We start from the raw sequence: 24,512 nt of genomic DNA, 5'->3' as shown, positions 1-24,512 counted from the left end.
ATGGATAGAATTAGTTTTCAAAAACATTTCAGAAGAACTGAAGCAGCACATTCAGCAGTTAAAGACAAATTTAAGCCAATTAAGACATTACATGTAAGCTTTAAACTTATAGTATATCAAATGTCACTTGCTGAGCAGCCCACACCTTAGAGAAGACTCTGCCATCTTCTTTCTTACATCATTCTCCATCTCTGAGAGTAAAATTATCACACATAAACGCTTTTTTTCTTCCCCTGAAAAAGTACAGTCACAATCTGTCTACTTTTAGCTAGCAGACAGATTGTGTGTCAAACTGCACAGAAGCTATTCGTGTGTCATATTTGTTGAGCTGTTTGAAACATTGAATTTGAAATTACCTGCCACTTCAAAAGAGTTCCTCTTTTATTTATGCTCCTCTTCAGCTTGACGCTTGACGACGACTCGTGGCTTACCTGCATCTGTGGTATCAGCTAAAAGAAACACCAAACTGCAACAAAGGCAAAATGAATATGCATATGAATGAATGAAAAAGGATTTTTTTTAATCAAGCTACCTATGTCCACTTTTCACCCAACATTAGCAGTAGGTTATATTTGGCAGTGTGACAAATATGATGCTTACTAAGTCAGAATCATTACATGGGTTGCTAAGGGGCTCGCAGATGCACCGAAACTGTGAACAGAGCTTGAATTTTCTGTATGTGAAATTACCACTTGGTTTTATTTTCCCCCAAAGGCCCCCAAGGACACTCTGAGAAAAATAAAGAATCTGAATTTAATGAATATGCCTGTCTATTGCTCCAACTTGATATCAGCTTATTATGCAATGAATAAAAACATCTCCTCATGCAGACTATTTCCACATGAGGAAAGCCTTGTCCTGATTTACCAATATTTCCAAAAGAATGACAGGCGAGGTGATAGTTTACTTTAATGGTCCTTCACTCTTCTTATAACAAAGGAAGTGAGTTAAATTGTGCATTGATCATTTTTATTTCTCGATACTGGTTTCTCTGTCTCTTGATCTGGTCACATTTGCCTTTCCTCCTGTGCTTGCTGTCGAAGCTCCTATTTCCATGGCCACGGGAAGACCTGCATTAATTTAATCATTTCCACTGTGTTCAAGAGGCTTCAGTGTGATTCAAAAGGATTGTGAAAGACAATTTTCAATTTGCACTTCAGGTTAGCTGCAAACTCAGTGTCATTTGGAGTGAACAAAATGATGGGTTTTCATGGACACATTTTAATGTTTCTGACAGGAAATAATGTGGGCACGAAGAAGAGCAAATGATCTTGAAGAGTAAGTCTTTATCCAACTTGTATTTCCAGCGGGACCTGGCCAGTTTGGCCCTTTATTTAAAATGCTGATTTGACAGCTGCCTGGTTTTTGTTATAGGCTGTGTTGTTTCTATGTCTCTATGGGTATCTTAGCAGAAAGCCACAAAATATTCCATGGATGTCTTGTATGTTTATTTGCTCCTGTTTGCCTTCGCGCTATATCTCGGGAGTGTTTTACCGTGAAGCATTCAACAGCACACAGAGACAAAGCTTTAGCTTTGTGTTTTCTGTGTAGAGTCTACAGAGACAATGTGTGGGTTCCTCTCACATTGCCAACACAGGGGAGTGAGTAAACAATAGCTTGAATCACTGCCCAGTATTCTGCTGACAATACTCGCCATCATTTGAGCTTCATTTTGATCAGCACTTTATAAACTTACTTTTGGATTTTGTCTTTACATTTAAGGTGCTTTCTGTTGTAAGGACAGACCACAGCTCTGATCGGGTGATAGGCAGTGTACATTCTGGACAGGTTACTAGTCCACTGCACGGCAAAATAGTAGTGGTGTGCGATACTGTATATAGTAAATACTGGCCAGTAACACCGATACCGATACTTTTCAATAAATGCGGTGGATGCGTCATTGAATTGCTAAATCTCAATTAATTTTCATGACCTTAAGTGTTTTTTGTGATGTTTCTTTTTTTATTATTAAATAGTTAAAACCCAGGACATAATTAGGACAAAGTTTATAATTAAATAGAAAATGCTTTATTATTGTGGCGGGGTGTGGTCTAATGCCGCTGCAGGTAAGATGGACTCACCTGCACGGCATGTGCTCTGCTTGTGTTGTTGTTGTTGATGTGAAGCGGGAGAGCTGCAGCCGTTGAATGTAGTGTTACAGCAACTGTAAATGGTAAATGGACTGATTCTTATATAGTCTCTAATTTACCGGGTGACCCTGAATCCTCCCTTAGTTATGCTGCAATAGATGTAGGCTGCCGGGGGATTCCCATGATGCACTGAGTTTTTCCTTTCCAGTCACCTTTCTCACTCACTATGTGTTAATAGACATCTCTGCATTGAATCATATCTGTTATTAACCTCTGTCTCTCTTCTTTTATCCTGTCTTCCTTCTCTCACCTTAACCGGTCGCAGCAGATGGCCCCGCCCCTCCCTGAGCCTGGTTCTGCCGGAGGTTTCTTCCTGTTAAAAGGGAGTGTTTCCTTCCCACTGTCACCAAAATGCTTGCTCATAGGGGGTCATATGATTGTTGGGTTTTTCTCTGTATCTATGAAGCGCCTTGAGGTGACTTTTGTTGTGATTTGGTGCTATATAAATAAAATTGAATTGAATTGAATTGAATTACCGCAAGGAAAGCCTGAACACACTTCACCAGTCAAACTCAAGCTTAGAAAAGCCTGTGCAGGAACTTAAATGGGTGAACTAATGGGCTAGTTCACTTTGTAGCATGTCTGGCTAGAATTGGTACCAGACAAACTCTCTATCCATCCCATGGATTAGATTGGATTACAATCCTAGATGGAACATTATGGATTGGGTTGGGGTGGATAATCCACTGGGGAATATTAACTTCTGACAGTGGATAATATGTGTTGGACACTAAAGATGGTGAGAGTGAGAGGTTTAACAGCAACCACAAGGTCACGGGTTAAGTCCTCGCCAAAGCCAAAATATTCATTCCCGTCAAAGTGCCTTTTCACCTCCGCCTCGTGCTGCAGGCGTCACCGTGCTCTTTGTGCAAAGGCACCACTTTCCGAGATTGATGCCTTTGTTTGAGGTGCTAAAACAGAAAAAAAAGTGACAGAGAGATTTTGAATTAATGCGAAAGAATCACACATTGAAATTGTGTCTCCGCCCACGTGTTTTTCCGTTTGCTGCCTCGGAGAAATGTTGCGAGCGCCGAGAAATAAATTAACACCAAGCAGCCTGCCAAAAGCAGTTAGAAACTGGCTGCGACGGGCAATTCTGTTAAAGCTACAGCACCACAGCAGGTGTGAGACACGTCGCTACAACAGAAATTAGCTGAGAACATTTTCATACTGCATAATATGGTTCGCTATGTCTTGTTACTGGCTGTACCACTGTAACACAACACAGCACGGCCTGTTCAGCTGCTACAGATCCAGCAGGAATATTTAGAGTGATGCACGCTAAGAGTTTTTACTTTCTTTTTTGAGTAATGTTTAATTGAATATAAACATGACAGGATTAAAGTGGTTTGTGTTGGGAATATTCTGACTGTGGCAGTGGCTACTGATGGATACCATCAGTGTTAAAATGATGTTCCAACCCAGTACTGAGTATAAGCAGCTCCTCGCACACAGCAGCCACACAGTAACAAGGTTAGAGGGGCTTTGACTTAGTTAAGATCTAACTGTGCGACATCAAACAGCTGACTGTGACTGCCAGGCACAAGCTGGAGAACCTCTGCTCGACTTTAGATGTAAGTCCACCGCTGAAAAGGAGGATTTTGTTAAAAAGCGGCGCTCAGCTGTGTCGTGCTAATTAGGGATTACAGATTTTTCTCTGTACCTCTCAGTGCCGTAAACTACCTGCACTTACAGGTATGATTGTTGCGTTTTTATTAGTAGTCTCTTGACAGATTGTCAAACCGTCACAGTGGTGGTACAAGCAGGCCCGAGAAAGACTCAGAAATGTCATACCATGACTTATGCCTCGAGGCAAAGAAGCATACATGGAGTTACTTTTTGTTAAATCCCTTCTCATGGCTGTGTTTTTACAAATCCTGTACACATGCCTCCCTCATTGTTTGCAAACAAGTCTGTAAAAGTGACAGCTTTCTGACAGCAATCTTGAAAACTTGAGCCTTCGTGCCGTGTAGGCTCCTCTCTCCCTCTCTCTGTTTTTTTTTTTTTTTGGGTGTGTTTTTTACAGTAAACTTGAGGGTGACTTGGCTTAGGCAGTGGCTGACAAATGGGACACGGGGAATGTGGGGTTTGGGCAAAAAGCATGTCACAGTAAACAAGGAGAGAAGAAGGGAGTGTAAAAGAAATGAAACATGAGAGGAGGGGAGGAGGAGTGAGAAGATGAGTGGAGGGTGAGAGTGGAGGATGGCAGAGCAGACGAAGAGCGAACAGTGAGTGAGATATAAATTCTATTCTAATACACAGAAAAATAGGCATTGGGATTGCACAGTTACATCACACGTACAGTAAGATGCACACAGGTGGGGTTTTATCCAATCCAGCAAAAGAGAGCTGCAGTGGAATCAACACTTTATTGGGGAAAGTTTACAGTGTTTATTTTCTTGACATTTTGCCTGCTTTCTTGCTTAACGTTACATGAGAATAAACTGCTTTCATATCAGTTTAGACTGAAGTCTAAAGGGTTTGTGTCTAATTAAAGCTCACCAAATGTATTTATGTCAATCAAATCATTTAAAAACTCTGGTCATCTGCAGTGAGTGTTCCCAGAGATCACGCTGACACCATCCAGATCCACTTGGTGTCTTTTGCTATCTGGGTCGGCTTGTCAGTGCACTGTTTACCCCAGCTGTCAATACGCCAGGTGTGAAGCTTCCAAGTGTATTTACTCTGGAGGAGGCTGTAGAGCTTTGTGAAAGGAGTCTGATATGGGTTGGTGAGTCAGTGATGCTCACTTTTGTCTGATGACAGCAACACTGAGGTGAGCAACCATCATTCCTTCACCTTGTGTCTTCACTTCGGATTGTTGTACTTGCCACGTTTTCCTGTGTCTACAGTTCTCCTCACTGCGCCATCGCTACTCGGCTGCTGTCAATATCTACGGGCTGGTCTCTTGGCAAGAATCTCCAAACAACTCCACTGTTTCATCTCTGGAATCGTAATATTCACCGTGCTCACCAGCCTGTCCTCCTGTTCACCGCCTTCTGTGGATCGTCAGGTTGGAATTGCATTCGTTCATTCACCTGTTGAACACTCACTCGGTCTTAGAGTCCTGACTTCAGTTCAGGAGATGAGGCTTGAGGTGAGGAGGAAGAGGAGCACGTTTCATCTAGATGCCATTTGTAAAGTTTCTTTCCTTCATGTTTTTGCTTCTTTGAAAGAGACCCTTTTTCAGATGATAAAACATGTCAAGGTTTATTTATGAACACAAAAGTCATTTTTTCTGTTAGAGATACTGAAAAAGAAAAACTAACTGTATGTTTAGTATTAGTCACTACAAACTACTTGGTTAAAATGACTACTTCAGAGTGACAGCCTCATCTCACAAATGCGACAACCGAGCATTTTAACAAAGTAGCATTTTGTTTTATTTTTCAGACCATAATTTACTAAATAAACATAATTCTGCATTAAAATGACCTCGATGCTGTTAAGACTATACACTTCAAATCAAAGATGTTTCCAGTTGAATGAGTTGCTCAGTGTTAGGAAGAAAGAACAGAGGTGTAAGGCAAAGCCACACTGCTTTCAGTTTTTAAAAGTTTAATAAATTGATTCTATTTTAATGATTATCTAGTAGCTTCTGCAGTCTAGCAGCTGAGGGAACAATGACTGCTGTTATTCTCCTCCTGAAGTGAGAGAGGATTTAATCAGTTCTGTCTGTTTATCTGTCTCTCTGCCTGTTTGTTAGCAGTCGTCCGTCCACATTTTTCAAGTTGCATTTAACATTTTGTGTGAGGATAGATACCAAAAACAACTCCAGCTGATTTAATTTTGGTGAAAATCAGGTCGAGCTCACACCAAAAATAGTAAAAACATCATCTTATCCACAATTCTCTCATCTTCAAACTTCACAACAATGAGTGTTTGACCTTGACCTTCACTGTTAGTGCCCAAGGTTAAAGTTGACCTTCAAAAAAAATTTCAAGAAACCATATTGAGTAATATATCATATGATAGAGCATGAAGAGAGCTGTACAACACAGTTTATTTTTTCAATATGGCGACCTGCGACGTCACAGTGACGTCATAATAGCCTGACACTATTGCATTGTAAGAAAAGCAGGCTGACATCAGCAGGTTGCCCTTCAGGGGGAGATGTGCTCTTTGAGTTCTCTTGTTCTTGTTAGATTTATTACTTTTGGTCTGCACTAGACTAGAAACCAGCATAAAATACAAGTACATTAAAAGTCAATATAGTACTTAGTAAATATATTAAGTGACATCACAGCACTGGGGTATTTTCGCAATGTAACACTGAGAGCGCTCTAACAGCATTAGTTAAAGCGGCACCGCAGGAGCCAATGTGCTAAGTCAGTGGTAGATGTTTTGTTTTGTTTTTTCTTCTTACAGATGCAAAACACTTTCATGTTCAGGCACTGCTGTTGTTGGTGTTTCATTGTAATGAGGTCATAAACCCTTTATGTCTTTTTCCTACAGAAATATAATCTTTTCATTTTAATACTACAAAAACAAATGACTCACTGAGTCTCGCAGTTCCTCAGTTTACTCATCTAGCTACATACACTTGCTACACTTGCGACAAAAGACTCCAGGGTTTTTTTTTCTCCTTGAACTCTCTCCTTTAATTTGCTTATAAGGCTTTTTTATGTATTAATTAACCTCGCAAGCAAAGAAGGATGATTCTTCTTCCTTCTTTTTCCCTCTTTATGGCTGGAGAAACAGTGATTTTTCTTCTGCATTCTGCCAACCTGTCTTACTATAGAATAGTCTGCTCTCCCAGCAGGTTTTATTTCTGCTGCTTTCCAGGTCCAGGTGTGTTTGTGGGCTTGTGTGTGTGTCTGTGAACAAAATCTTCATATTTCTCATAGTTTCAATAGACATTAACTACTACACTTTTGTAGAAAGTGTTAGATATGAAATGATGACATTAACTGCATCTGAAAATTATTACTTTAATAAAGATTTGAGTTTTGTACAGGGCACATGTGCAGAACAATACAACACCACACAAGACATGGACATACAGTATTTCAACAACATTAAATCAGACAGATACCAATGCATACAATGGAAAAGCATCAGTTCCAGTAGCTGTAAACAATATAACTCCACACTACTATCAAAAAGCCCAAACAAAGCTCAGGCGGGAGCTGAACAGACACCAAGCATGACATATAATATCGCCACTGCAGACTGAGAGGCATCATCAAAGACACTATTAGCCACAGCAAGATGATTCTGACCTGATTTAGCATCAGTTTGGCGGCACCGTGCAGACGTTTCAATTAGTGACGGCGTTTTCAAATGTTTACTCAAACCTCTTACGTCTTCAAAAAAGCCCCGGGGAATTCACAGAAACGCAGATGCTTAATTAGCTCAAAATATCTTGCGATGAGAATTTTACATCAGGACAATTCATTTGATGATTTGTTTACATGGGTACAAACACCCTGGCAGGCACTTTCCACTAAGGATCCTTTTTTTTATGCTAGGGAGAGCTAGTGTTAGAGAAATGTTGCATTCAACAGCATGTCTCATACACCAGTCGAGAATAATGGTTAGAGGTGGATTTTTCTGAAACTCACTAAGGCATATTACAAACAACAGTACAACTCATGCATGGAATGTATTACAGCTGAAATAGTTACTGACTGTATCTCATATCCAAGTGTTGTTAGCTTTGTCATCATAATAATGTTGGTCCAAAATCAACATCGCAGCCAACCCATCAGGATGTTATGATGTCATAGCTTTGCAATATGGTGAAAAGAAAGTTTTGTTTAACGAGGGGCATTTTTTTTATGTTTTTTAAATTTATTAAGTCATAAAGTATTATAAATATATCATCAAGTTAGGTTTGCTATTTTCTAAAGGTTGCTCATGTTGATTTTTTGTGATAATTTTTAAAAGCATTAGCTAACTTCTTGGCTAATGCTAACAGTGACCTCAGACAATGTCACTGGTCTGCTGATCCTGGACCGATGTTATTGTGACGACGCAGGGAAAACACCAACGCAGAGACATCATCCGTGTTAATGTAGAATCCTTCATTTAAAGGTAAGAGTACAGCTTTTAAGCTAGCTAATCATAAGAGTTTCGGTTAGCTAACCGCTAACGTTACATAAGCTATATAATAATTTTAATTTTATATGTTAATTTTAAAAATGTACTATATGTACCTTAAAAATTCAATCTGTTTGCAAACTACATTTATCTTTATCTTATATTGCACAACTCTCTAGATGTTAAGAGCATCTGCTGGACCGTTAAGCGTTTCTGAAGGAACCGTAAAGCCCCTTCTCACTTCATATAAATATATGCCATTAGTTGAAGAGCTTGGAAAGAAATAACTTTACTTCTTTAAATTTCGATTGCTAACTGAATGCTCAGACAACATCACTGGATCAACGTTATTATAATGATGCAGGAAGAACACCAACACAGAGATATCAGATCACCCGTGTTACTGAGTGGCTGCATGTTTAAAAGAATGTAGATGTGCAGGGCTTTATGTACCTATCCATTTAAAGAAGATAAGGTCTAGTGTGATCATGTGATCATTTGACATTTTATTGATTGGGTGTATTTTTACCTTGATTTCTCAATTTCTCAGGTTACATAAATGGAGAAAAATGTATTCAAGAAATTAGTAAAAACATTAAAGACATTAAAAACATTCTGTTTGTACTGAGGATTTCCTTAGGGAAAAATATTTCTGTAATTTCAGATAATTAGGGGTTAAAACAGACCCCCCTGACCTTTAAAGACAGACACAAAGACAGCCACCTTTGCATGAATGCAAACGCTTCTGTCCTCTTCTGTGAAATCGGTGAGCAACACATTGCAGTGGCAAGACAATAAAAGCATATGAATACATCATGCAGGGGTGAAAACAATGTAGCATCACTTATATCAAGTATCCGATCCATCTCTATCCCCACTTTCTCTTTTCATTCTCTTTCATCATCTACTCCTGGCTGCCACCTACTGCTTAATATTCCTACCACTTTCTCCAGCATTTTTCATCACCTTACCTTGACTCTAAACTCTAAAGCAGTCACAGCCCTTAATTAACTTCTGCCCAACCCTGCTGGGTTTCTGCTGGCTTGACACAACCTCTGGCTTTCATAGTAGAGGTCAGATCTCTGAGACTGAGATCAACTCATTATTTTTCACACAACGTGGCAGCTTAAAAATAAATGAATAAATGGAAAAGCTGCTTATAAAGTAGCACTTTATAATACAGCCTACGACTAACAGTATTCCATTTCAAATGACAATAAGGGGGTGAAGTTTTTAGAGAAAAGAATAAAGTAATAAAGTAAAGAATAAAGTACGTAATTTTAGTGGGTGGAGATTTCCATGTGTTTCGGTACAAACACAAATGATATTTCTTTAGTTGATTGTGGGACTCCCCACCATTTGACCTTAGAACTGAAGAAGCTTCTCGGATGAGAGGTGAAACGTCTTCAAGAAAAGTCCAGACGCTTTTCTTTGCAAGCTCCTTTGACTACGATGACCTGGATGACTGAGAACCTTCACAGACAAACCACTCTTTTTAGTGAATCTAAGCTTTTATAGGTTTAAAAAATTACATTATAATTTTAGATAAAATACCATAAAATGGCATTTTATGCTATTTTATGGTAGAGAATTAAACTGTTAGTAACACGCCATATTATAAAGTGCTATTGAAAAATTCAATTTTTGCACACTTCTGACTGCTAAATGACATCATAACCACTATTTTTAGCTGATTTAAGTAAAAGTTCCACGGGTTGGAATTTTCTTTATTTGCTTTCTTGTTAAGACTTTGATAAAAGGCAATTGCCAGTCTAACACAATGTATATAATTAACACTACTGCAGCAGCTGGCTAACTTAGCAAAAGTGTTCAAAATACATCATCTGCCACTCTTCAAAAGTTACAGTATCTGCCATTAAACTCATTCATGTTGTATTTTGTACAAAATCTAGGGAGTAAATACATAATAGTTGTCTTACAGAGAAATCAAGATCTTTCACAATGCTGGATAATCATCAGAAGTTTCTTGCAAATCTTTTCACATCAGCTGTAATTCCCTTTTTTCTTGTTAATGAGGTAAATGGTCTGCATCTATATAGCACAATTCTACTCTCATTAAACTTTACAATACACCCATTCACTCTGTGTGTTCTTATAACACTTTTACTGTGCCATATACACACTAACAGAACTTTTTGGAGTTTGTTATTTTTCCCAATAAAACTTAAGAAGCTTGGATTGCCCTGAACTTCCAAATGATGACAACTTTCTCTACCTCAACAACCCACTACAGGTATTTTACAAAAACACTGAAATCCACAGAAGCTATTAGAACTTGATAACTCCGTTTTAAATAATACTCATCAGCTATTAGCCGTAAGCACTTCTAAAGTGTATGTAAAACTAAAAACTGTCAGTATTGAATGTATTGGCACTAAAATGCATTTCGGTGGTAATACATTTAATTCTGCAGCCTTCGGGATCTACGAAATTCAACTGAACTGAACAGAAGTGATTGAGGACTTTCATGTCTAATTGCTTATCTAAGTAAAGAAATTGTTTGGTACGCTAAGTTAGCTGGCTGCTTTACAACATTCAAACACCTCTACTCAAAACTCCCAACAAGAAAGTATGTTTTGTAAAATGAGGAATCATTTATTTATTTAAAGATGGCAGTGTAGCATTTTAGCTAAGTAGTTATACAAGTTCTAATTAGCTAATAGCTACTGTTACTGCTAACAGTAGCTATTAGCTGCTGTTTTTAAGTGAGCAAATCTACACTGTAATTTGCATTTTATATTCTAATTTAAGAAATGGACTATATGTACTTTAAAAATACAATCTGTTTGCATACTACATTTGTATTTTTCTTGTATTGCACAACCTTTCAGAGGATAAGAGCATCTGTTGGACTGTTAGGTGTCTCAGAAGTAACTGTAAAGCCCCTTCTCACTTCATATAAATGTATGCCATTAGTTTCTTTTTCCATGTTACACAACTGTTATCCAATGCCACACAGTTTTCGAAGTTTTTTACTGTTTAGAACGTCCCTTGTTAGTGGTAATACTGGAGATGTGGAATCTTTCCCTTCAAAACCCTCCCCTGCAGTTCACTGAGAACTCCTGCTGTGTTTACTGCAAGGCTCCCCGGGGTCTTTGGTTGCTCCACCATAAACATCAACTCCATTCTCAGCCCAGGGTACCACACTGCCCTGGGTTATTTTGCCACATCGGGCTAAGCTGGCCACCTGGTTGGACGTCAGGACCCGGTCCCAAAGACCCACCTGGGACAACTCTCCAACCAAGGCTTGGGATGAGTCAAAACCTCCACCCAGAGAATCCTGGAGAAAAAAAATACACATACCTAAAATAAATGCACTTTTATTTCTAATGCCTATGAGCACAGCTTTAGCTTTTTTGTTGCCTTTGACAAGAGCGTGGATTTGAATTTGGGAAATGAAAAAGATGTGGTGATCAGTATGAACACAAGCCAAGAAACAAAAGTAGACATGTGGGGCGGGCTCTTTTAACTACCAGATCTGTATCCATCACACATACACATCTCATTCATAGCATCACATCTTAGCACACTATCTGAATGCAGGCAAGCAGAAAATATAATTCATGGATTTACTTACTTTCTCAAAGTCACTGATGCTTTCATTTTCTAGTTTTAATTATAGCTAACAGAAAAGCCAATAGGTGAGCAGAGCCACAGCCGCAGTGGCTAAACTTTTGACTGCAGCGCTGTACTCAGGAGGACTCGCCAAATGAACTTTTTCTCTAGGCTTCTTGTCTGCTTTTAACCAGCTAAAACTTTAGTTACTTAATTATGTATTTTATTCACCTGCTCTTGCCCGAGAATGAGCACTCCATCAGGTCTAATGTGATGTCCAGCGGCTAGTCCATGACCTTCTCCCTTCAGCCTCCCCCCTTGGTAGGCCTGCCACACTCCTCCCTTTTGTGTCCAGCTCACACAGATGTGCTGCCAGCTGCCCCTGGAGAGGTTCAGAGGCAACTGAGCCACCTAAGAGCAGGGGAACAAAAGGGCAGTCCAGACGAAGCAGATGTCATTGTGAGAGGTTTTGTGAGTGCCACAGTTCTGAAGGTAAGGCGGGTCATCAGACAGCTTGTGCTGCAATTGCATTTGCATGAAAGAAATGCAGCTCTAAAGTCACAAGAAAGCCCTTAGACACCTTTTGATGCTAAAGTTCTAAAGATGGCTCTTATACAGCTTTTTACTTGTACCAAAGACATTCTGTTACCTCCAAGGACACACAACTTTTTCTCCAGGCATCTATTACCATAATGACTTCATTGGATTGTGCCCAAAGCCACTGCACTGCGCTACACTACCCTGCAACCCAAGGTGGTATCTCAGTTTATCATTTAAACACATGAATGGGGTTATTTAGCTTGTCTAGATTGGCTGTTTCGTTTGATGTGTTCTGCTTATTTGTATGCTAATTCAAAGCACTTTTTCTTCCTCAACAGACAGTAGAAATTCAAATTTAGGCTATAATTTTTTATCGATCCATCCATCTATTCTTAACAGCTTCTCAGCTGTCACAGGGCAAGAGGTGGGGTACACACTGGGCAGGTCGTTAGTCTGTAGCAGGGCTAACACACAGAGAGGCAACCATTCACACCTATAGCTGTTTTTGAACCACCAGTTAACCTAACAAACGTGTCTTTGGACGGTGATTGGAAGAGTCCCTGAAGAACATGCAAACTCCACACAGAAAGGCTCCAGCTGACTAGTGGATTAAACCATTACCATTTTATGTTTTTTATGTACCCCACTAGTGGCAAACATTGTACATGAGAATGAACCATCCAGAAAGCAGGAGCTGGCTTTGAGTGCCTTTAAGGTTCTAATCATCAAATAGATCATGGCTCTCTTCCACAGTGTGTCTTTTACCTTGTCTTCCTCCCATCACCCCCAAGCTGTCAAAGAATATGGCTGCTCTTCCCCTTTTCTTCCTGTTAAAAGGGAGTTTTTCCTTCCCACTGTCACCAACTGCTTTTCAAAGGTGGTTGTTTGAACCTTGAACCTTGATTGTTGAGGTTTTTTCTCTGTTACTGTAGGGTCTTTACAAGATAAAGCATATTTGGGTGACTGTTGTCTGATTTGGCACAAAACTGAATTGAACTGAAAAATCATTTGAAAAAAGGCTGAGAAGCTCCCTTGGAAATCCAGAGGACTACAGAGAAGTTGTGAAATAGGTATTCACTCCCCACACTGTCAGACACTCTCAGTACCTTGTCATTGATGAGCAGCTCAGCAGGAGCGTGCAGGCCTTGCAGCAGCACCAGTTCATTCGGCTGTTCGGGGACAGCGTACGACACGGGGGTCCCGATGCCTCTCTCCGCGGGGCGCAGCCACAGGCAGATCGTGAAGGCCCGCATCTTTGGCACGGAGTGCGTCACAACAGCGTACATGTAGTTTGTCCGTGTTGGGAAGGACAATCTGTAGCCCTCTGGGAAAGAATGCCCTGAGAAACCTGGGGAAGTGACAGAAACCAGAAACCAGTTAAGCAGATCAAACAGTTTCCCAGCTTTTATTATATAACTGCATTTTCGTCACAGCATCTGATGTGTTTTTTAAACTGGGTATGAATTTTATAGTCTTTCTCATCTTTTTTTTCTTTTACACAAGTTGAACATGATTTATTCATTATAATGAAAGCCCGTGGCTTGATTTGATTAAAAGCGAAAGAAAGTCAAACCTCTAGGGTTATTTTTTATGCCAGATTATTTCTCATCATTAGTAACTTAATTCATTTTGTGAGTGATTAATCAGTCACTCGTCATTTCTCTCATCATTCTAAAATTCTTTTTCATTAAGGCACATTAAAATGCGCCTGCACACAAACACGAATGTTCTGCTTTTTTCTTCCATTTTTTCCCCCTTTGCAATGATGCCGTACCTTCCTCCAGCCCTGAGATTCGGTGGTGTAGTTTATTGATGCCCCGCTCGATTTCCTGATTGTGTTTCTCCGTTTCCAGCCTCAAGGCTTTTCTCTCTTTCTCGAGAAGCTGCACCTTCTTCTCCAGCTCGACCTCTAAGTCGTCCATCCTCCAGGAGCTGTCAGAACCAGCTCTATGCCCAGGATCAGGCAACCTTTCTGGGCCACCAGACATCCCACCTTCCTCTGGCACTCCAAAGATGTTGCTGTCTGTCTGGTTGTGAGGAAATGGACCAATATCTGACTGCAGAGGAGGGAGTCAGTGGAAGAAAACTTGGTCAGAATGTGGTTTATACAGTCTAAGGATGAAATAAAAGTGCACAGTCTCTATGGAGGGGGCTGTTTAGTAATTCTAGCAGTATGGGTATTATATGAAAAGAAAAGAAGCAGCAACAAGTTCTTTATCCAAACTTCATGTATACCCTAGCTCTGAACTCTAACACTAAAACTATGTTTTGGAGAAAAGGAAAAAGAACTGATTGACTGATTTAATAAGGAGTCTTTATATGCTGCGGATAGGTTTAACCTTTTTTCCACTTAAAAGAACACATCAGCATTTTGGGAAGCATGTTTTCTGAGCGCGTGTGAGTCTATTTCTATCCTGTTGCACAGTTTGCTTGGTTGGCATGCAGGCAAAAATAGTCTGGCACAAACTCCAATAAGAAGAGAACATTTTATTTTTATACTTTGGCTTTTTATTTCATATATGTAACATACTGTATATCAATCTTAACAGACCATTTGTCCCTGCTTCACTCATATGTATATATACTGTATATCACTATCCTCACTAGTGTCTTAGCTTCAATTTTTCCAGATGCCTTTTGTTGGATAAGTGCAACTTCCTCAGTTCCCAAAAGGTTGATTCTGTTCATCTGGACGTAGCGTTTTGTGGGAGAAACGTTTCATCACTCATCCAAGTGATGTCTTCAGTCTCAGCTGACTGCATTGTCTCAGTTCTTTGTAAGTTTACTCCAGATGACTAGACTCATTTTGCATCAAGGTTTATTTTGCTTTTTTCCTGGATTACCTGACTTTTTCTGCTCCTCTCCCTGCCCACTCTCTGTCTGCCACACGCCCTACTAAACTCTAAATGCGAGCCGGTCTCCAGTTCCCCAAACACCTGCTTCAGTTCAGCCTACCTGCAAACAGAGCACGCCCCCTTTTTTCAGTCTTCAGACAGCCAGGTCAGTACAAAGCAGGCAGATATAAGGGAGTTAGATTATATCAGCTCTTGGCAAAAATCTAAATAAATGTATTTCTATATAATATTCCTCTAAACTGTTTTTTTTATATTCTTAATAATAGTGGATCACTGTGTTTTAGAGGTGCCACAGTATAGTGATTTACACATTTGCATAGCAAGCAAAAGATCCTCAGTATAAATGCAGAAGGAGACACAAATCCCTCTGGTGTTGTGTGAGAGAGGGCATCCAGAGTAAAAAGTCTGCCTGCTGTGGTGACACCGAATAAGGGAGCAACTGAAAGCAGCTTTATTGAATCTCTAAGTTCACCGCAGCTAAACATTGACTCATTTTTCCTTCATTGCCCATAATTTATCCTGTCATCTGCTATTCTCAGTTTTAAGGCTTCGCTTTCCACTAAAACAACAGAAGCATGAATAAAGCAGTCTAAACTTAATAGCACTTGTTGCTCCAGAGAAAATGGCAAAAAAAATGTTAAGTGAGTTCCTAAATAAGGTGGGTCATCTCATAGCAAGCAAAAGATGTGTCTAAAGAGAATTTTTTCTTTTCAGTTAGGTATCACACACCAAATAGCAGAAACTCACAATTCCATATTAATGTGATTCACTGAACACTCAAACCACAAAGGAAGCACTGAGGTAAATAAAGACTCAGCAAGTTTCCTCAAACCTGCTGGTCCAGGCTGTTCCCCGAGCACATTATTACATGGTATATACAGTCTAAATATACAGAGATGCCTGGGAAATATACTATACTCATGAGAAACACGCTGAACATGTATATGCGGCTTTAATGCATATGCAAGGTTTTTGATGGAGCAAAGATAGATGACAGATGGAAATGCTCACAGCATTATATTAAGATGTACTTTAGCAGTCTCTCCAGCCATAAAAACACCACTTTGCAGGACTGGGTGCATTTTCTGATAAAATCAGCAATAAAACTGTCAGCAAGGCTTTTCCCAGAAAGTTGCAATATGTCATTATCATCAAGCTAAAACAAAAAAAAAAGCTTTAATCACTGATTCTGAAACAGATGTGTCATCATGTTTCATTCATTGTTAATATTATGGGAAATAGTAACTGGTTCTGGTTCTGGTTTATAGCACAGCTCTACTCTACTTAAGGAGCCAACAGTATTCAACATGTCTCATTCACCCATTCACAAAAACACTTTTTTTCCTCTATGCTTAAGTGTTTTATATCTAGCATTCACACATTAGAGAACAATTTCAGGATCAGTATCTTACCCAAGGATACTTTGACCTGCAGACTAGAAGATGGAACAGCAAGAAATCAAACTACCAACCACTGGCGGATCTAGAACATTTTACATGAGGGGCCAAAATGGGGCGAGAAGTCTAGTCAGGGTGCCAGTCGCTCCCCTTGCCTCTCTGGTGATCTGTCCCACCCACCACCTTTAGTAGAAGACCTGCTGTACCACCTGAGCTACCCTAAAAAAATGATGCTCACATTAGTTCTGCTTTATAAGTCTGTACTGCAGCGCCAACTGTAACTGCTAGTACAGTTGTTGGCATGATCTCAGAGATGATTTGGAGAGTTTGTTTGGGTTTTTTTTTTTTTGCCATATTTCTTTGTGTGCTATCTTGGCATTTCCATGGGAGTGGGTCTGTGAGGCTGTATTTAAAAGCACAACAGTGCTTTGAGCAAAATGCAGACCGAGTTTCACATGCGAGGTTTTAACCTAATGTTGGTCACAGATGAAATATCAGATCCAAATTAGAGCTCATCCTGCAAATTTCAGGACATTCAGCAGTGGTTGAAATACGTTACTAAAAACATAAGTGAAAATAAAGCATGCACAGTGGCACTGGAGCAAAAGTTAAGTCAGCCTCTGCAGTAATTAAATATTTTTATTCATGCTCCTGGCACACTAGTTTAAGAGAAGAAATGTCTTCTTTTATTAGTAAAAAACTGATGCTTACTGTTTAATACAGACAGTAATACCCAGAACGAGAAGGCTCTTTGATTTAAATTTTCAAGCACAGTGTGGTGCTTCTGCTGTAATATATTGAAGCTAATGTGTTAATGCTAATGGGATATGTGCAATTCAGATTAATTGCTCTCCTGATACGTGAGGAGACATCATGACAGTTATTTGTCTTTTTTTTCTGGTTGTGCAAATATTTGGGCATAGCTGGCTGTATTAGGAGCTGCAGCAGACTAGACATGATGCAAAACAACATCTGCAGACCACATGCAAGAAGAAAGCTAGGTTCAGGGGATTTAACCAGTGCTTTCCACCTTTGACCACCAGTTCACAAGGTCTGAAAAAAAAAATCAAAATCTGCCACAGAAGCAAAGCAAAAGCAAGTAGCTCCGGTATGTAGAAATGTGACTTGGATGGTAGAAGAAATGGTTTGGGGGGGGGGGGGGGGGGGGGGGGGGGTTCGTGGGTGAAAGAAAAAGCAAGAGATAAAATAGCAACAGCGCAGGAATTCAACTCAGGCACAACTTAAGTTCTGTGACAACAGGGATGAAAGTCGTCTGACAGCAGTGTAGGGTGATAAGGTTATGTGTGACAAATCACATGCATGCATCCTATGGAGGTTTTCTCTGACAGTGGCAATGCAGACACAGCAGACCGAACAAAGGAAGTGACCCACCACACAAGCATGTCCTACATAAACTACATCTGGGGAGCAGAACTGCAGGGAAACACAATCAGCCTGTGTTTGGACCAAACAAACAGGAACCTCCTGAATTATTCATGTCATTTCTTTAGCCCCAAAATGAGGTTATCCTTCATCTGAATCTGGTCAAGTAAGAGGTCACTCTGCTGTCTTCTTTCCTTCACTGCCTCCTGCTCTCCCTGCAAGCATCACTCTTCAGTCTTTCCATTATTTTATCATTTCAGTTCTGGAATTGGCAACAGTGCATGTAGGCTTCATTACGTATGTCAGGTGTGATGACATGGAGAAAATTAGGTGTTATTAACAACTGACACAAACACTGTAGCAGATAGTTCACTGAAAAAAAATAAACCCCTTGTTTTCATGGGTCATATCCATAAATCCTAAAGGGAGCTCTAGAGTGAAGAAGAAATAAACAGCTAGGTGTCTTCACAGTGGCCAGCACGGAGGAGTGTGTTATAAATATTTAAAACAGCTCCCTCTCCATCAGTCTTACACTGTGGAGATTCTTCTTTGTGCCCTCAGGTGCCTGTGGTGACTAAATACTGCTCCCTGGGATTAATTACACCTCGATCAAGTGCTGCTTGATTTGTATGCAGAGTGTGGTTTGTGTGCTTTTCTCGACACTCTACCTACCTCCAGTTTCTCTATACGGTCTTTGAGCTGAGTTATAGCCTGCTCCAGTTCATCCACAGCTCGCACTGTGAGCAGGTGGACACCGTCGGAGGTCGCAGACGGGCTGTCCCGCACCATGATCCGGTCCAGGTGCGCCTCCTGCGCCGCGCCTTTGCCTCCTCGCAGCGCCGCGGAGCTCCCACGTCTTCCCGCGCTGCTGCTGCCGCTGCTCCTACCACTTTTCCCGTCCAGCCCCTTCTCACACTCAGACAGCTTCCCCGTCAGCTCCCTGATGGTCCGCTGGTCTGTTAAGATTTGGTCTTTCTGCTGCAGAACGGTCTGCCGGAGCTCCTCCGCGGTGGTGCGGAGGTAGCCCCAGTCTTCGCCTGCGTACAACGACGGGTCGTCCGCTTGTTGCTGAAAGTTTTTCGGGTTGCACTCCCCGGCTGGGATCGGAGTGCAGATCAGCCGACTGACGGTCGGGTCATGTCCGGTGAGTCCGGTGACCCCGTCCAGCCCGCCGAGCCCGATGTTGAAGGTAGGCGCTTCTGAATCGGGCGTTTCAGAACCGTGGAGAGCACCCAGGGAGCCGGGCCGGGCCACGGAGCCCGCAGCGGCGGGTGTCTGCGCCGCGGCGTCCGGGTACAGCGAGTGGTTGTCGACTGCTGGTTGCTGTTGAGCCGCAGCAGCCTTGGAGGATCCGGTGTGGACAGCCGCGATGATGCAGATAACCGCTCCGATGAAGGCCACCATCCCGGCGGCCAATATAATAACGATGAACTTCAGGGTGGCGGCGGGGGCGATCGATTATTAGAAAAATCTAATAACAATAATAATAATAACACTCCTTATCTGCAAGAAATAAAAAAGAAATCTTGCCACCAAATAAAGCTAAATAAAGTGTGAAATGACTGAAGTTTAGTCTGTATAAATGAGAGAGAGGGACAAAAATCACTCCTCACATCCCCGCTTTAAGAGAAAAAAAAACAGGCGATGGAAAAATGAGAGTTCCGCACGATAATTGAGTGATCACGGAGTCAACAGAAAATATCAGAAGCAGATCGTGTGTTTCACCTCCTCCTCCTCCTGTTCAGCGCGCATGTCCTCGGTTTTCAGGCAAAAAATCCAGCCTGTTAATGCCAAGACGGAATCACGAGGCGGAGAGAGATGGAGGAGAGAGAGGAGAAGTTAAATGTGAAAAAAATAAATAAATAAAAATACAGGACACACCTGTCCCCCACCTGCACTGTGTTTAACAGCACAACTTTAACCTTTGGGCAGGGCGGTTTGGACTAGCGACCCTTTTCTCCCCCGTTTTCACAGATAAATTTTATTTTTCGGAATACATGCAAATAAATTTTGGAGGAGAGGTGATTTTGTTCTTTCCATTTTCACTTCAGCTTCCATCAAATTCTGAGCCAGCTTTGTCCTGCATACATACATAAAAACCCTCCCATTACACGAGAAAATTAGTTTTTCGGCCCTTTGGCTACAGCTATATTTTCCAGCTCAACAACACATTACAGACCGGGTATACTGTAATGTGATGTGTGCAGAGCCATAATTCACCCGGGAGGCTCCCTGTGGAACAGCGCCACAGCAGCAGAGATGACAAAATGATGACCCTAGTGTGTGTGTGTGTGTGTGTGATAAAGACCCGGAACTAATAAGAGGTTTCATTACACCGTGTGATGCACACTCTTAATTAAAAAAATGTATTTATGCATGCGCTTTTGATAGAAAATGGGAGCCAGCAAATAGGCTGGTGTAGGAACAACTCCCTGGTATGAAAATGAGCGTGGCAGCATTCTCACACTTGTAACAAGGGGATTTACCTTAAGACTGCTCAAAGTCACAGGTATTAAAGGCTCAAACTTAAGATAGGTGAGGGAGATGACATCCAAGATGTCTGCTGTGGAAACAAGCTTATGGACTTCACTAGATCTAGAATATTAAAAAAGATTAATGAGTCCTTTAGATATGAAGAGAAGTAACTAAGAAATGTGAATAGAAACAAGTCACATTAAGTAGCACATAGTAAGTGTCTGAGCACTGCCGCAGTAGCATGTGTTATTGTAGCTTTCTTTCCAGAACATGTGAGTGTGCAAGTACTTCAGTGGGGGAAATAATTAGTTGATACCCTGCAGAAACTGTTGCATGGCCAACACAGAAAGACAGACACCCACTCACACTTAAGAACATGGAGACACCATGCAGAAAGGCTGAAAAATGAAACATTTGAACCCAGGACCGCTCAAAAATCATTAAAAGAATAAATATTATGTGAAAACTATCAATTATTTTGAATGTTATTTAATGACATAAGTATTTGATCGTGAAGGGAAACGGATTAGTACTGGAGGTTGGAGAAACCAACAAGTTTCAAGTACAGCAGTAAGATGTTTCTTATAGTTGGTCATTGGGTTTGCACACATCTCAGGGAGGCTTTTGGCCCACTCCTCTTTACAGAAACTTTCTAAATACTTTTGGTTTCTTTGGTGTTGCTTAGCAACTTGAAGCATCAGCTCCCTCCAGAGATATTCTATTGTACTGAGGTCTGGAGACTGGCTAGGCATGTCCTTGATGTGATCCTTCTTTGAGTCACTGTCATGCTGGAAGAGCCATCCACAACCCATCTTCAGTGTTCTGGTTCAGGAAAGATCATCTAAGATTTTATGTCCATTGTCCCGTCAACGTGGTTAGTTATCCTGTAACCAGAAACATAGCTTCAAAGCGTAATGTTTCCTCCTCCCTGCTTGACTGTGGGGATGGTGTTCTTTGGGTCATGCTCAGCATTTCTCTTTCTCCATGGCGGGCTGAGTTCGTGGCAAACTGCTCAGTTTTGGTTTCTTCTGACCACAGCACTTCCTCCCAAACCTTCTCCGAATCAGATGTTCAGTGAAAAACAAAAGATGGGCCTTCTTGAGCAGTGGCACATTGTGTGTGCTAAATGGTAAAAATGGTAAATGGCCTGTATTTGTATAGCGCTTTACTAGTCCCTAAGGACCCCAAAGCGCTTTACATATCCAGTCATTCACCCATTCACACACTGGTGATGGCAAGCTACATTGTAGCCACAGCCACCCTGGGGCGCACTGACAGAAGCAAGGCTGCCGGACACTGGCGCCACTGGGCCCTCTGACCACCACCAGTAGGCAACGGGTGAAGTGTCTTGCCCAAGGACACAACGACCGAGACTGTCCAAGCCAGGGCTCAAACCGGCAACCTTCCGATTACAAGGCGAACTCCCAACTCTTGAGCCACGATCGCCCCATGCTGTAAGTTTTCAAACCAACGTGGTTACCAGTGGTGTTCTTGACGATTGTGGTCCCACTGTCTTCAGTTCCTTAATAAGCTCCTTCCATGTAGTTTCTGACTTTTTTTAGTTTTATATTTCTTCAATTTCTGGATCATCGGACCAGCAGATCTCACTTTCTCACCAAGTTTCTTGTTGATGGTCTTATAGTCCACTCCAGCCTTATGCAGGTCTGCAATCACGTCCCTCACATCCTTTCACAGTTCTTTGGTCTGGCCCTTGGTGGTGGGGTTGGATTGGAAGAAAGTGATTCTATGGATGGACGTGTTTTATACACACATTGAGTTGAGCTCAGGAGTATCTGTCACGGTCCCCGTGTCTCTCTGGTTGGCTCACGCTGGCTACAGGTTTTGTTGTTGTTGTTCGTTTTTGTTTTTGTTTTCTTTGTCTCTCCTCCTCCTCTCTGCCTGGGTGGAGCTCGTTACAGGCTCTCGCTCTTGGCCCACGCAACTGTGTGATTGTGTCCACCTGCTGTGGATCTGGCTGATTTCCCCGGCTGCTATTTAAGGCAGTGGCACAGAGCAGCTCACCGCTGGAACGTTGAACCTCCTGAGTTCGTGCTCTCGGCATTATCAAAAGAATCCCCTGTATGTATTTTGCTGTGGAACTAACGTTGAATTCTGTGTGTAGATATCCCTCTTCTGGACCAAATCACGGGACCTGCCCGGGTGTGGCAGCGTGTGTGGAGTTTTGGAGCGAGTGCGGCTGAAGAGTAGTGCGTGTATGCGGAGGAGCTGTGGCGGTGACTGTGTGGAAGTGGAAGCGTGTGTGTGGATCCCCCCCCCCCCCCCCCCCTTCTCTCCCTGGAGCCCTGGACCCCCCTCCCAACTCACTGTACATATATATAGCACTGAGGTGATCCCTGTTGTAAATAAATCTCCTTTTGTTCTCTAAGAAAGAACTGTCTGCGCGTGAGTCCGTCCAGTAGCCATGACAGTATCAGTACCTGTGGGAGCTAGAACTGTGGCTGTTTTGTAGTGGATCAAAGTGTTACTTGACTCAATGACATGTAAATTGATTTATAACTTTATGTAATGTCTGTTTTTTCTAGAATTTTGGCTGATATATCTCTCTTTATTAAATCAAACTGCCATAAAAATGACAGACTGTTCATTTCTTTGTACGTGAGCAGTTTGCAAGTGAGACTAACAACAGAGCCTTCAACATACAAGCATGCACAATATATTGCACACAAAACTGTACGATGTTGCCTGCAGTAATTCTTGTGGCTGTGAATGTTTTAAATGGATATTACATTATATTTTCTTTGGTTTCTTTGGATTTTTTTTTTTGTAAACAAAATAAAGGGTCAGCCCTGTAGCATGGTTTGTTTTTACTCCATTGAGCTGTATTATAAAAGATGTGAGTGCATTAAGAAGGCCAGTCTGGGTAAAGCATGCTGGACTCTGCTGCTCCTGGCCAGTTAATGATAGAAATGCAGTCCTGATCTATTACGTCTATAAAAGCTTTTGTGAGACTCTGTGCCCAGCATGTCTGAGCTCAGTTTATTATCTCAGTCACCCTTGACCTCTGTGTTGTGTGCTACTGCGCTGTTAGAGCTTTAAAGTTTTTTTTTTCTGTGATAGAAATGTTTCATTTTGCTGTTGCACTTTTTGCACAGGGTTTTTATCTGAAATCTACGAAGAGATTTCTGGGTCTGTAATTTATTATAGCTTAAAAAATTAACCAAAGGTTTCACTAAGTGTTTCTGGGCTCTGTGCCTGGCTTAGAAGACAATCGATGCCCTAAAATTGACTAAAGGAATACATCATTGTCCATGCAACACCCACACCTCTTTCCTGGGAGTTCACTGACACTCACATGTTTAAAAAACAACCTACAGGCTGACAATAATACAGCCATCTGACCTGCGAGATGAATGCAGTGTGTGTTTCAGCTTGCCAGCAGGATGGTCGCGTACCAAAATGTGATAGTTGAAGTAAAGAGAGGAGTCGATAACCTTCCTCCCACACACTTGAGATGTTGATCAAATATGACAAGGCAACTCTGCCCCTGTCTTTCTGAACAATAGGTGAAAAGGTTTTCAAGTTTCTTTCCTTCCTTATGGCTATTTGTGGAAGAAAAAGCAATGATTATGTTTTATATACTTTATACTTATAGACGTCTTCCGTACAGTTTCACTAGATATGCCCGATCAGCTGCTGATTAATGCAAATATCTAATCAGCTGATCACAGGGCAGCACCTCATTGCATTTAGGCATGTAGTCATTGTAAAGATGACTCGCTGAAGTTCAAACTGACCATGGTTGTTGGTGCCAGATGGGTTCATCTAACCTGCTGGGATTTTCCTACACGATCATCTCTAGGATTTGCAAAGAATGCTCCAAAAAACAGAAAATGTCCAGTGGGCAGCAGTTATCTGGGTAAAAATGGCAGAAGTCACAGGACAACGGCCAAATAACCACTCGTTACGACCGAAGGATGCAGAATAGTATCACACATTGAACCTTAAAGTAGATGGGCTACATTAGCAGAAGATCACATCAGGTGCCAGTGCTGTCAGCTAAGAGCAAAAACCTCAGGTTGATTTTCCAATGGGCTCACTGAAATTAGAAAGTGGACGACTGGAGAAGTGTTTTC

The 24,512-nt window shown here is 41.3% G+C and overlaps 1 protein-coding gene across 1 annotated transcript; it reads right to left on the bottom strand.

Moving 5' to 3' along the window:
• Nucleotides 1-9,872: 9,872 nt before the first annotated feature.
• On the bottom strand, nucleotides 9,873-19,743 carry nptxra (neuronal pentraxin receptor a). The gene is made up of 5 exons (XM_006798011.3): nucleotides 18,616-19,743; nucleotides 14,083-14,365; nucleotides 13,415-13,656; nucleotides 12,000-12,179; nucleotides 9,873-11,493 (listed from the first exon to the last, which is right to left on the bottom strand). The coding sequence occupies exons 1-5, from the start codon at nucleotides 19,345-19,347 to the stop codon at nucleotides 11,263-11,265; spliced, it is 1,668 nt and encodes a 555-aa protein (XP_006798074.1). The 5' UTR covers nucleotides 19,348-19,743; the 3' UTR covers nucleotides 9,873-11,262.
• Nucleotides 19,744-24,512: the final 4,769 nt, after the last annotated feature.

Source organism: Neolamprologus brichardi, chromosome 4 (genome assembly GCF_056152115.1).
Source record: "Neolamprologus brichardi isolate AB-2024 chromosome 4, ASM5615211v1, whole genome shotgun sequence".
Lineage (NCBI taxonomy): Eukaryota > Metazoa > Chordata > Actinopteri > Cichliformes > Cichlidae > Neolamprologus > Neolamprologus brichardi.
The sequence above is the reverse complement of the archived record's forward strand: the minus strand, read 5'-3'. Positions and strand labels throughout refer to the sequence as shown.